Source organism: Lacerta agilis, chromosome 3 (assembly GCF_009819535.1).
Source record: "Lacerta agilis isolate rLacAgi1 chromosome 3, rLacAgi1.pri, whole genome shotgun sequence".
Classification (NCBI taxonomy): domain Eukaryota; kingdom Metazoa; phylum Chordata; class Lepidosauria; order Squamata; family Lacertidae; genus Lacerta; species Lacerta agilis.
Window position 1 is genome coordinate 2,418,244 of NC_046314.1, and position 14,638 is coordinate 2,432,881.

The 14,638-nt window shown below is 42.0% G+C and overlaps 1 protein-coding gene across 6 annotated transcripts in view; it reads left to right on the forward strand.

The window, feature by feature from the left end:
- The first annotated feature begins 2,653 nt into the window (after positions 1 to 2,653).
- The window catches only part of WDPCP (WD repeat containing planar cell polarity effector), a 129,307-nt gene continuing 117,322 nt past the window's right edge, over positions 2,654 to 14,638 (forward strand). For all 6 annotated transcript variants that reach the window (XR_004426355.1, XM_033145612.1, XM_033145610.1 and 3 more), the window contains exons 1-5: positions 2,654 to 2,736; positions 4,416 to 4,460; positions 5,305 to 5,355; positions 10,021 to 10,091; positions 10,344 to 10,403. Coding sequence is in view for 5 of the 6 variants with exons in the window: in XM_033145612.1 (XP_033001503.1) it covers positions 2,676 to 2,736; positions 4,416 to 4,460; positions 5,305 to 5,355; positions 10,021 to 10,091; positions 10,344 to 10,403 (288 nt within the window). In the remaining variant the exon portion in view is untranslated. The remainder of the gene's footprint in view (positions 2,737 to 4,415; positions 4,461 to 5,304; positions 5,356 to 10,020; positions 10,092 to 10,343; positions 10,404 to 14,638) is intronic.

Sequence of the window (14,638 nt, forward strand, 5' to 3'; positions counted from 1 at the left end):
CCTCAAACCACCTTATCCTGACAGGGCTACTTCCAATTACAGAGGACTGCATCTTCACTGATGAATAGGACACTATTTAGCATGTTTGAGAAAGCATAAATGTATAGTGAAGACAGGAATTGCAGAGCAGGATCATAAATATGCATATGAAGTTAGGATGCAGCTGCCGTTTAGCTCTGTGTGAACACAGTGTGTACTTAAATAGGATCCTTTCTTTCTTTCTTTCTTTCTTTCTTTCTTTCTTTCTACCTCTAATTTGTTAAATGAATTCCAATAAACCCAAGTTTCTGTTCTCCTCTTCTTTCTCTCACTTTTTCATTCTATTTAACTTATTTACTGCACAAGCTTGCAGTCTTGTGTCCATGTTTGTAATATCAGCTGCTTAAAATATGTGTTTTAAATTGTCGGAACCTGCCCTGGAACCCTTTGGGTGAAGGGCAGGAACAACAACAACAACAACAACAAATCTGCCTGTTTTCTCTTTTGAGGCAACTAAAACATTATTTGCATTTTCCCTTTTCTCCCAAACCTCTTTGTTTCGGTTTGAATTATTTCACTGTTCTGTTCCATTTGTTACTATGCCTGTGTTCCCTCCCTTTACTGCTCTCTACACTGGCTCCCTTTCTCACCCCCCCCCCTGTATTTTATTTAGCTTCAAGTTTAAATATAATATGTCTTCCTTCCCTTGCATATACTTATCTGTTTTTTTTCTATCTAGGCTCCCTTCATTACTCTTCTGGTATCTTTTAAAAACAACAATTTGCTATTCCTTTGCTCAGCCTCTTGTTTTCTCTTACCCATCAAAACTGATTACCTCCTTGAAAAGTAGGGGAAAGTGGGGCACGTCGAGCCATTTTTTACTTTAAGCTCTACACACCTCAAAATAATGCACATAACAGAAAACTTTTGCATTTAATATTTATTAGGTACTATTCCAAACAAAATCAAAGGGTTAATGTTTCTCATTTGATGGAATAAAATGACAAAAAATCACATTTAAGTTTTTCAAAATAATGGATCAATGTGCCCCAGTAGTGGGGCACATTGATCCTTCATTTGGGGCACATTGAGCCATTCCAATTTAAGAGCAAAAAAGGCATTTTTACTACACAGTATAAACTTCCAAAAGAGTATCTTAAAGTTCTTAAAGTTCTTAAGAGTCAGCATCACTTCAACTTGTACTCATTAAGTGAACATGGAAATGTTACCATCTTAGAAGCACGAGCAGTTCCTCCGAAGCAGAGTGGTTTAGGCCAGTGTTTTTCAACCTTTTTTGGGCAAAGGCACACTTGTTTCATGAAAAAAATCACGAGGCACACCACCATTAGAAAATGTTAGAAAATGTTAAAAAATTTAACTCTGTGCCTATATTGACTATATATAAAGTAATTTTTCAATTTTTCCCACGGCACACCAGGCAACATCTCGCGGCACACTAGTGTGCCGCGGAACAGTGGTTGAAAAACACTGGTTTAGGCAACAATTTTACAATATCCTCAAAAGGAATCAAAGCTTCTGGTTCAGAAGAGGGAGTGAACTTGGGCTGGTCATTCACTTTGGACAGAACACGTTTTAGAAATTTTACAATGAAGTCCCCATATTCATCAGTTCCGGTAACTTCAGCAACATAATGGGAAATTGTAGTTTTTCCTAAAATCTTCACAATAACAAAGTTTCCCTCTTTCACATCAGTCTTGTTGAATTCTATATTTTCTTCTTCCTCTAGTTCATCTTTAGAAAAGGTTTCAAAATCAGCCGAGTCACTTTCAAGCAGCTGGTTCGCATTCAACTTTTCTTTCATAATTTTTGACACAGCCTTTCCTGCTTCAATGTCTCCATCACTTTCTGATGTCTCATATAAATTTATTAATTTAAACATTTGAAGAAGTGTGAACTAACAGAATATAACACAAAAACTAATAAACTATGAATGATATTTTCTATGGGGTACATTGAACCATGCTCAATGTACCCCATTCCCAATTGGATCAATGTGCCCCACATCACCATTTCAGACATAAATCTATTTTACGCAAAACAGGCTGGCAGCCATGACAAATATTTTAGTACATACTGCAGCTATGTTAACTATGATCACATAAATGAAAACGTATTTCAGCTACCTTTACAAATTTTAGAGCTACATGGTTCACAATACATATAAAAAAAATTACTAAAGCTTACCTAATTTAACAAATCTGGATTTTTTAAAAAGCTTCTTTGAAAACACAAACCCAAACACAATGACAATATGTAGTATCACTGTTGTTGTTGTTGTGTTGCCACAAACTTTGTATAAAAGCTAAAGTACGGTTTTAAAATGGAAAGGATCAATGTGCCCCATGGCTCAGCGTGCCCCACTTTCCCCTACCAGTAACTGCTAAGCTTTTATGCAGATACGTTTTTTGCTCCTCTTTTGGTAGTATCTGAACATGCTGGTATACTCACGTTGTGTGCAAGCATTTGGGGCTAACAAACCTTGCTATTGGAGGAATAACGTTTGGAAAGTAGGCATAAACATAGTTTATGAATTCCCTACTAGTTGCTTTTAGTTGTGAAAGAATTAAAAATTGGGATACTTGCTGCTCTTAGTTTTTATAAGTGTTCTTTTTTTTCAGCTTAACGGACAATCAAATTCAATTTCTTCTTCTAGAATTAACTGTCAGCTGCTTCAGATGACTGTCTTTCTCTCTGAAATGCACCTATGGTCTTTGAAGAGCACCTTGCATGTTCAAGGTAAAGCAGTTGTTACCATTTTGCTAGCTTTAGCATGTCCAATATTCAGAAATTAACGTGGTATTTTGTTTTGGACTACAGTGCCACCATTGTAAAGGTGACAAGCAGTTTTTATGTCTCCTTTCCATCTTAAAATCTCAAGAAGGCTAAGGAAGGTTAGCCTTCCTTAAACTGGAGGTTGTTTTGAGGTAGATGAGAGTGAAGCTGAAGTTAAATCCATATACAACAGAGGTACTGTGGGTAGGAAAACCTGCTGAATTGGATGGAAGTGTGCAACTGATCTTGGATGGAGGACTCTCCCAAAGGACCAAGTTTGCATCTTGGGGCTTTCCTTAAATTCAGCAGGTACAGGTAGTGTTGGTACCTTTACCATCTTAAGTTGCATCTGGCATACCAATCTGTATGCTATCAAAGTCCACATAAAACTGAATTTTATAAAAGTTTTAAAGGGAAGAATAGGGTTTTTATAGTTCTGCTTATCAGCCATGTCTCTTCTTCCCTGCTGCTCAGTGCAGTCTCTTTCTGCCTGTGGTTCCAGTTTGGAGCCAGAGAGGGGCTTCCCTTTCTCAGCTCTCAGGACATAAATATAGCAAACCTCTGATGGAGAATCAGAGTGATCTCTTCATTCATGGCAGTTCACGTGCCTTTTATGCTGGATGCTGAGAAAGACTTTGTGCAACACAGAAATGCCAGGGGAGAAAGGAAACAATCCATTCTTCCAGCAACACCCCACTTGGGAGGTGAAGCTATGTAGGTGGGGGAAATAGAGTGGCCATGGAGTGGACCCTGGTGGATTGCATCCAGCTCAAGAATCAGAAGTTCCTTTCACCTTCCCCAGTTTGGGGCTAGTTCATCTGAAAAATTTCCTAGGCACCAGTATGAATTGCCCAAGCTTTAAGTGGATCTTTGTAGGCCCTATTTGTAGGCTTGCTTGTAAGATCAACTACCCTAGTGGGCTTTATCTGTCTATTTATGTAAAGTATTCTGTACTGCTCTCCACCTGGAAGGACTCCTATGGTGGCTTACATAAAATCAATAAGAATAAGGACAGCCATTGCCCAAAGACTGGCAATCTAAAAGATACAAGAGAAAAATCAAATTCAGGCAGTGGTTCTTAAAGTTAAAAACAACAACAACGCTTGTGACATCCAGCTGGGCTAGAAGCAGCTCAAGGAGAAGAGGCACCAAATGTAGCTGATGGGATGTCCCAGCTGCCTTCCTCTCTTCCTCTTTGCTGCAGCCTGATGGAATGTCTACTACCAGGTGACAGTTGAGTGATGGAAGGGCCAATAGAGCTGGTCCTCAAGTAGTGTCAATGGAATGGTCCTGCTTCCCATACCTTCTTGTGCATCAAAGAGATGGTCTTTTCAGTTATTCCCCCACTTCCTGGGTTTTAGAACTCCCTTCTAATTGTAGAACCATATGTAAATCAATAGGAAGCCTTTCAGATGGAGTCTCAAAACCCATCTATTTTGGACAGTTTCCCATTAAGGTCTTTAAGTGGTGCTGGCCCGAAATCATTTTGAAGTATTTTCAGTGGGTGTTTCTGGAAGTATTTCTACGACTGCATGCATGGATTCTCAGTTCTGTTTATAAGATAGTGCCCACCCTCCCAAGAAACATGTCTAATTTCAAGTGCCAGAATTATAATTCAGTTTTTTATTTCCTTATTTATGTAGACCAAGACATTGGAATCTATCATTACTATGACAAAAAGGAAGCAGGTATGGTGTAAACCTCATGAAAAAATTATATACACTCCTCACTTGATTTTTTTTTTCAATTTCTAAAAACTGAAACAAACACACACACATATATCTAACCTTTCTGAATTTTGAAAGTACTGTATAGGAATTTTTTATGAATTAAGTTGTGGAACCTGAAATTCTCTGCAGTTAAATTAGTTAAACCATTGGTTCAAATTATTTTAAAGCAATTATTTTAAAGCAATGAATCAACAAAGACAACATATATGCCAAAAGTCATAACCTCATTTTATAAAATTAAGTTTTAAATATAATGCAATATTTGATGCTGGGCATTCTAGTTACCAGTAGTTTTTATTTATTGGAGTTCCAGCAGAGGGCATTGTAAATTCATAGGAGTGCATTGGTCTTGGCCTCCTGGATCCTCCTCACCTGATATTTTGAAATAGACATTTCAGAGTGAATGATCAATTTTCTTTATCTGATTAATCCTTTTAATCCCAGAAGATTCATGATGGGCCAAAAGGTGCAGTTACTTCATGTTTGAGTCCAGGTCAAAGTGGTGGCTTGTATGGGCATCACATGCTACTTCTAGCGTTCTGACTCGGCTTCTCGTTTGGATTCAGTTGTAGTTCACTTCACTATCTGATTACATTCAATCCTTTATAATATTGACCCACCTGCTGGGATTGCTCGAGACTATTTCACTTCAAACTTAAGACATCTCTCCAGGAAATGAGAACTTTAAAACTCCCCCACCTTTAAAATCTCTGTACTTTTCCTAAATGTGTAATAATTAGCATTTTGCTGACAATAAATGATAAGGTTGTTGGAACTTTGTTATTTTTCTCCTTTTTTGTAGAACCACAAATGAACTTTGGCTGCTTATATGAGAAACAACAGTTAGCAGAATGTAAGACCTATTTTCAATTTCCTTATTACTATGAAAAAAAGAGTTAAAATATTATGTTTTAATTTATTTTAATTTATAACCTGCCCAATACAACACTGAAAACACTTTAAAAAGTTAAAATTATACAAAATACAATCACAAAAAATGTGTGAGTACAAAATACACAACTGTGAAACTCTCATAGTTTAGACTGTGTTAATTTCTTTTCAGTTTATATGCTTTGATGTCTAAACATAGCCCATGGCAGTAGCCCTTTTTGCTGTTTTTATTAGTATGTGTCTGGGAAACTCACTTTGTCTTAAAACAAAATCCTGAAATAAAGGTGGAACACACACAAATTATTCTTGTGGTTAATTATATACAGTGTTGATGTATTCTACTCTTCATCTCCTTCTAGTAAAAGAGGATAAAAGCAGGGCAGAATGAGGAGACAGGAGAACTTGGGCTTGTGGTTTGTCTCACTCCAGACAAACCACAAGCTGTAGCCAATGCTTGCTCCTGGCTTGATGCTCATAGTTTAGAGAAAATAAACCCTGAACCTGGATTCACATGTAACCCTAAGGCAAACCATGGCTTAACTCTTGGTAGCACTGCAGCAGCGGGACCAGTGGAGGAGTGAAGTGGCTGCAATTTTGCTCTAAGTACCTCTATGATTTCTCAGATCTTTAAATGAAGGGCAGTATATAAATCAACCAACTAACTAACTAACTAACTAACATTTAGCCATGGTTTTACTTCACATTATAGTGTAATACTGCTTTCAGTTCACCATTCCTTCTGTGTGCCCCCCAAAATTGGCCCTAGGGAGTTGGAATAACCCCTGGAACAGCATGCAGAGAGTGGAGGAGAGGGTGAACTGTTTCATCTAGCAAGCCAAAATGCTTGTCCTGATGAAATGACCACCTTAGTATGATGCTGAATTCCTCATGTTAAGTGGTCCAGCAAGACCCTCAGCAATTTTCAAGTGGTCCATGGGGGGGGGGGGAGTTTGGTAGCCATTGCTATAGAGCAGGGGTGACAAGGAAAGTATTGCCTCATGGCCAGCCATTTGGGGCTGCGTGCCACTAGTAGGTGTGGCCAGTCCAAAAGTGGGTGTAGCCATCTATCACTCTGGCACACAGACATGCACAGCACTTATGCAGGCACACACCAGCAGTGCAAAGTACTATACCCTTAACACAGTCAGAAGTGCATACAGAAGTTCACACACAGTTGAACACTACCTGCAGACTTAATACACATACTCTATCCAGGGGTCAGCAAAAATTTTCAGCAGGGGGCCGGTCCACTGTCCTTCAGACCTTGTGGGGGGGCCAGACTATATTTTTTTTGGGGGGGGAAGAATTCCTGTGCCCCACAAATAACCCAGAGATGCATTTTAAATAAAAGCACACATTCTACTCATGTAAAAACATGCTGATTCCCAGACCGCCTGCAGGCCGGATTTAGAAGGTGATTGGGCCCCCGGGCCTTAGTTTGACTACCTCTGCTCTAGGCACACAACACAACACATACACAGTTGTCTCTTCTCTTTCTCTGCCCTTGCTTCTTTCTGGCAATCTTTTCCTGGGTCATCAGCTTACTTTCTGACCGTGAATGGTCTGGAATCTTCATTTGAGCACTTCCACAGCATCCCCCCCCCCCAAAGACAGAAGTGGTGGACTCTGCTGGTCTTACCATAGCTGTCAAGTCTCCTTTTTTTGGTGGGAAACTCCCTTATTCCAAGCCGTTTCCCGCTGCTATCCCTTATTGTTGATATCCCTTAAATTTCCCTTATTTCCGGGAAGGAGAGTTGGAGTCCGGGGACTCCTTGGGTCCCTGCCTTTCTCAGCCCTGCCTGCCTACCTCACAGAACTGTTGTGGGGATTAAATGAGGACTAGGACCAGGGAGCTCCTTGGAGAAAAAGGTGGAATATAAATTCCTAATAACAAATAGACAGACAGACAGATATATAAAGAAGATAAAATAGACGAATGTACTTGGCAACAGGTGCTCAGATTAAGCATTGCTGCCCCTAACTGGAGGCAGAGCAGAGCCAACCTGGCCAGAAGCCATCAGTGGTCCTCTCCTCCTGCATGAATTTGCCTAATCCTTTTCTAAAGCCATCCAAATTGGTGGCCATCGCTGCTCCCTGTGGCAGGGAGTTCCAGAGGTTACCGTGTGCTGCATGAATAAGTGCTTTCTTTTCTCTGCCCTGATTTCTCTTTCCTGGGAGCTCTTTCCTGGTATAAATTAATTTGTAGCTTGGGGGGATTACCACTGGGCTGTCCCCAGGACAGGTGAGGGTGCTGATCCCTTATTTTCAAATCCGAAACTTGACAGCTATGGGTCTTACTGATGTTCTGTGGACTTTAGAGGTAGTGCTGTGGTTCCCCACTAGGGTTGAAACTGTGGTTTGCCGCCCTCTGCTTGTAGAGGTCTCTGCTGCCAATTCCACCGACATTGCTGCATTCAGTAGATTGCTGGAGGACCAAGAAAATATACTTGTTTGCCCAGTGGCTTACTACCCCTATTACAGAGTTTGTAGCCAGTGATAACCATGTCCCCCTGGTTCCATTGTAGGCAGTATTGTAGCCAATCAGATTAATCCAAGGCAGGGGCGTCGCTGGGGAGGGGCGGTGGGGGTGGGACGCCCCCAGTGACAGGGTGAGCAGCGGCGGGTGGGGGTGTCAAGCGGCGGCCCCTCCCGCCACTCCCACGCGCCGCCGCTCCCTCCGTCACCCCCGGAGCAGCAGCACATGGATGGGGTGCTTCTGCCGCTTTTTTTCGGCGGGGGGGGGGCGACCCGCGAGGGGGGTTGTCACCCCCTCCTCGCTGGTCACCCCCCCCCCGCCGAAAAAACCGCGGGAGGGAGGGCGGGCGGGGAAAGCCTGGAAAGGAAGCAGAGCAGGCGTGTTTAAGCGCCGCTCTGCTTCTTTTTCCGCTTTCCGCCGCTTTTTTCGGCGGGGGGGGGAGCCGACCAGCGAGGTGGGGGTCACCCTTGTCACTCCCTCCTCGCTGGTCACCCCCCCCCCCGCCGAAAAAACCGCGGGGGGGCGGGGAAAGCCTGGAAAGGAAGCAGAGCAGGCGCGTTTAAGCGCCGCTCTGCTTCTTTTTCCGCTTTCCGCCGCTTTTTTTCGGCGGGGGGGCGACCAGCGAGGTGGGGGTCACCCTTGTCACTCCCTCCTCGCTGGTCACCACCCCCCCCGCCGAAAAAACCGCGGGGCGGGGGCGGGGAAAGCCTGGAAAGGAAGCAGAGCAGGCGCGTTTAAGCGCCGCTCTACTTCTTTTTCCGCTTTCCGCCGCTTTTTTTCGGCGGGGGGGGGCGACCAGCGAGGTGGGGGTCACCCGTCACCCCCTCCTCGCTGGTCACCACCACCCCCCCGCCGAAAAAAAGCCTCGGAAAGGGGGAAATCCCCCCTTTCTATATACACGTGCGTCGTGACGTCATGATGACGTCACGGCGCGCGCGTCGTGCCCCTCCCCCAGGGGGTGCCTCTGCGCTGCCGCCGCCCCCAGCAGCGCAGAGGCTAGCGACGCCACTGATCCAAGGTGTGCTTATTGCTAATTGAAAACTTTTTAATACATTGTCTGTATGTTCCTTTTAAAATCTAAGCCATGCAGCTCGCCCATCTTGGCTCAAAGGTTTCCATCATTAACTTGTAAAAACATGGGTCTCTCTTCAAATGCCTCTGACATGTGCATTTTCCTTTATGGCTCTTTGGCCTCTTTGACTATCATGCCCCACTACTTTCACTGCCTAAGTCCTGTCCCATCCCCATTTGGACAGTCTCTGCACATGAAAAAGGTGAAAAGTATGACTGTCATCCTTCAAGGCTGATTAATCTTGAACCAGATGTTCCTGAGCTCATGCCAGCTTTCTCTGCACCTTTTTCATGTTAAGGCCAGTGCAAGTCCGCCTTGTCCCAAAACATCCCCCAGTGCCAAACAAATGCAAACCCTCCTCACAACATCACTGCCTTGCTCTTGCATTGAGACCCCACCACTCAGCATGTCTAGCTGGCCCTGCATGTAGAACAGCTTTCTTAGAAATTCTATCTATGTTCAAGATACAGACTTTCAACCTCTTACCTTACAATATAAATGAGTCCTCCTCAATTTCTGGTTGTTTATGGCCACCAGCTGAGTTCCTAAATACAAGACATTTAAGATGAATGAAGTCTGGACTATTGTACTGTATTTTGGGGGCTGACTTCAGCTGATCTGAATGGTGGAATTAAAGACAATTTTGGTGGTCTCTTACTCCCTCCAGATTAATTTAACCAAAGGCATTTGTCAGAAGTGCCAATCTAAGCATGCTGTTTTCATTATACAGGAGGAGATAACAGTTTGATCGATGATACGACAGGACATTTGCTACCATATGATCTTAAAATATTTTGGTTGTGCTATTTTGAAAGGAGTTATTGATAATATCACTTGATATTGAACCTGCTTATAGCTACTCAAATGTATGTTCCCTTTGGGATAACACAGAACCTCTACCAGAGTGATTCAGATTGATTTAATAAAATTTGGTCTATGCAGCTTGTGTCAGAATTATAAACAAATTTATTGTAAGATAGAAAATATTCAGGATTTAATAATAAAATATGAAGTAAAATGCAGCATTTTACATATTTGGATATGTAGATAATATCTTATACATACTTTTTATTTGCTAGCTCGAGATTATCCTTGGGTACTTAAGAACAAACGTCCGGAAAAGCTGCGAGACACACTTAAGGAGCTAGAGGTACCTTTCAGAAAGTTTCAAGCATAATAACAATTAATCCAGTTTTTCAGATCTCTTTCAACAGCTTTAATTTTCACAAAAGATCATCCCTTCTGGTGATAAGTGCTCTTTTGTCTGGTGGGTTATCCAAAACAGTTGCATCTTTGTTTAGCATGTCAGGCAATCTCTCCTCCTTGAAAATCAGAAGCACTTTATCTACAAGTGAAATGTGTACAGCCATCTATACACTGTCTATTTTTGGTTATCCTCCAGGAACTGATGCAAAACAGTCGGTGTGTACTGAGCAAATGGAAGAGCAAATACGTCTGTCAGGTAAAATATTTTGACATGCTCTTGCAATGTTCTGTCAACAGAATTGAACAGTTGTTAAGTGATTATGTAGAGGTACAAAGTTAACTGGTTCTGTTTGCTTAAAAAAACAGTTTAAGACCCAGCTAAAATTCTTCTTGGTGAAAATGGCTATATTCAAATAGGGACGCAGTCAGGTAAAATGTATGATGTGCTGTGTTCTCATTTAAAATTAATTGTTCAGTATATTAAAGCAACTTTGAATTGGACCTATGCTGAGTCAGGAGTGTAGTTAAAGAGAAATTCATTAAATTTTGTGCATGACACATTTGTCTGTAAAAGTACTTAATTCAAAATGTGAAGCACAGTGACAGGAACTGTAAAATAACCAACTAGTTTAGATTAGATACCAAATGACGTAAACTGCTCAGAGGCCATAGTGGCATGTGTCTGTATTCCTATCTACATAAATATCCATACAATATATAAAGAAAACATCTGCTCACATCCTTGTTAGCAACATGGGAAGCGGGAACAGGTTGAAAACCTAGAGTGTGTGATCCAGCATTCTAATCAACAGCTTTTCCTTGAAATATGTTTAATGTATTTAACTCATTAAAAGCTATTCCTAGCTTTTTATCCTTGATCTTTAACAGATATCTCCTTAAGCTTACCACTGCTTAACAGAGAGTGTTGAATTTTGAACAGTATTACTAATATACAGTCTAGCCCTCAACCAGTGTCATTTATCCAAGCCCCATTAAAATGAATTGAATTCTCTTGTAATTGTAACTGTACTTTCCAAAGCTAAAGTCTGTTCAACTCTAATAATATATTTAGCTTTCCCTTGTAACCCAAATACTTTTCCTGAAAAATTCAAAGTCGAAAGTAAGATGGTGGTGTTAATAATAATACTGTTTAAGCTACAATCCCAGGTACCTGAGAGTATGCCCATTGAACACAATGAGGCATACTTCTGAATAAGCATATACAAAACTAATGCCGTAATCCTATGCCCACTTACTTGAGGGTAATCAGTGGTACATGTGTAGGATGACAAATCAGAGGTGGCGCTCAATCCAGGTAATATATCCCTCTTAAATTCAAATCTGAAAAATTAATTTCACCTCTACTTGGCCTCCCTACAAGAGGACCGGACAGTAATCCTTCTTTTTAAATAAGAAAAAATGATACACGAGATCAGTAAATTACAGCACGTTGGACTTTACTTCTGTATCAGGAGAACTGGTAAAAACTATTATTTAACTACAATCATTAAACATATAGGGGAACAAGCCTTACTGAGGATTGATTTAGCATGACTTCTGGCTAGCCTTTTAGAATTGTTTGAGAGTGTCATGCAGATAGAAGCAGTCTGGTAGACTGTGATGGGCTGTCAGGACTTGCTGATGCTTTGCTGGCATCTAGCCCTTTAAGTAGGTCCTGATCCACACTGCCAGGCACCAACAAGCGGATGACATTTGGACTAGGACCTGCCCTCCCATGAGACTGGAGGATGCAATCATCTCAGGATGGCAGTTGGGAGGGGCAGCATATCCAGGCCCCCGAGCTGTGCGCTGCCCACTTCCTTCTGCACTTGTTGCCTGCCTTATTATCTGATTCCCCCCACCGCCTGCTCTTCCGATGCCCTCACTGCGAGGAGAAGAAGGTGGAAGGGCATCGGAAGAGCCTGTGGAGGATAAGGCAGGAGGAGCTGGCAGCAGGTGTGTGTTTGTGCCATTTTCTGTTTTGCCTCCAGCAGCGAAACATCCTGAGGTGGCCCTGATGGGATATTGCCCACAGACTCCACCTGGGAAGGAAAAAGGGTGAGGCACTATCCTGATGGCATGGAAAAAGACTGGCTGCTGTGTCTTAGGCAGAGTGAAGGGTGGGGAGACAAGGAGGATATAAAAAGCTTCAGAGGGAGGGAAGGGGGAAGTACAGGGAACAGTGGATGTACAGGGAACAGCCTGTCCACATTTTGATATAAGGGTGGGTTGAAGCTGTTTCGCACCTGAGAGGGAGATGAACTTGTAGTTGTTTGTTTCCTCTCTCAATATTTTAAGCCTTCCACACCTTACTTGGCCCAAAAACCAAGCATGGGTCGCACCCTTTCCTTCTTTAAGATGGCAAATAGTTGGATCTACTTACCCACAGAAATATTTATTGTGTGTTGTTTTAAGTATGCATGTTCCTTCTGAGGGGAAGATGAGTAAAATAAAACCTTTACACTAACAATGATTTTGACTTGCATGTGTCTATAAAGAACGCAACACGTTTTTTATTTATTTTACAAGTTCCTGTTAGCAGAACTGAACTCTGATTTGCTGCTACGCACATTTACTTGTGTTTGAATAATTAGAACTTGATTATCAGGTAAAATGCACAACAGTGTGTGTTCACATAGCTTGAAAGATGAGTATTATGACAAGTATGAGCAGGGGATATTTTGGTTTTGAAATCTGTTTAGCAGCATATAAGAACAATGCTAAAATTAAGACAGTTCTGCAGATTGTATATTTAAGAAGTGTGCATTGCTTGCAAATAATGCTTATGCTGCCCTTGCATTTTAGCTTATCATCAAAGTAGTTTTTAATAGTACCCATCAAGTGTTCCCATGACCAATTCCCCTTCATTGCATTTTGAGGAGGACTCACTTGTTCAGGAGGCAACATACAGTTAATTACAATTATATCGTCAGATCAAATACATCTTCATCCAATTTCTGAAATAGTAACACATAAAACCAATATAGAAGGCTAATGTTACCATAAAGGAATATGAGTGGAAGGGAATGAATGAAAACCTCATAAGCCTGCTTGAATTGCCTTACAGTTGTTCTATTACTATTTGTGCATGCGGGTGGCGCTGTGGTATAAACCACTGAGCCTCTTGGGCTTGCTGATCAGAAAGTCGTCAGTTCAACTCCCGTTGCTCTGTACCAGCTTCTGCCAACCTAGCAGTTTGAAAGCATGGCAGTGCATGTAGTTAAATAGGTACCGCTGCGGCGGGAAGGTAAACGGCGTTTCCATGCGCTCTGGTTTCCGTCACGGTGTCCCGTTACGCCAGAAGCGGTTTAGTCATGCTGGCCACATAACCCGGAAAGCTGTCTGCGGACAAACACCGACTCCCATGGTCTGAAGCGAGATGAGCACCACACCCCATAGTCGCCTTTGACTGGACTTAACTGTCCAGGGGTCCTTTCACTTACCTTCACCTTTACCTTTACCTGTGCACTGTTCTGGGTGGTGTGGGCAGAATGATTCTTTATAAAGGTTTTGAGCTTATTTCCTCTAGTTTTGATGGTGTACAGTTCAGCTTTATATTTAAGCAATCTTCTGGTAACCTTTGGGCAACAAGAAATTGCATGCATGCAAGTGAGTGGCCTGACAGAGGTTTCTGATGTGACATATTGCTCCCACATGTGTTTGGAATTATTGGCATTGTGTACATGGACCTTCTCTGTTGCCTCTGGGTTCAAGCTTCATATCCAACAGGCTCACTGTCATGGGAATGGCACTATTCTTCTGGTGTTGTGATAAAAATGCTATTTGAAGATTGTTCCAGGATGTGTTTGGTTTGCAGGTGGATTGAAGTGCTATTGGAGTGAAGCCCTGGAGCTTGTGGTTGTAAGCATCATTTAGTGGACAATGGGAGCCTCTAACAAGGAGAATTTGGGGGGCTCTTCTGGGCATTATGGATAATCCTATGACAGGATCCACTGGGATCAGCAACTTAGATGCAATGGAGCTCTCTTAGCTTTAATTCCCCAACCCTGACTCAGCTGAAGATACAGTGGTGTAACTTGCTCATCACAACACAGCTGGGGCTCAGCCAAAAGGGATGCTCTGAGGATGTAGCAGAAGGAAAACCAGACAGTGGGGCTTGGGGTGAATCTTAAGCTTGTTCAACTAAGTTGTATGATCTGGCAACTTAGGATACAGTGCTAAAAGACTTGTTTTCCCTCTGCCAGGCTTCAGCAGCAGCTCTGCTGATGAATGGAGTCTGGATCTGTTATAACTTTAGCTTAACTTGCTTTACTCAAGTTTCTTGTGCATAGGACTAATCCTCAAATAATTATAAAATTCTCAGGGAAGAAAATATGACAGTCCTAAAAAGAGGTTTAAATGACATACTTGACAGTACATTGTTGCATCATTGTGTTGTTATTTTGGTCACAATAAATATTGCATGAGAAACACTTTTCACGGTTTCTTAATGCTTGCTAAGAACCTCAAAGAAGAAATGAAATGAAAAAT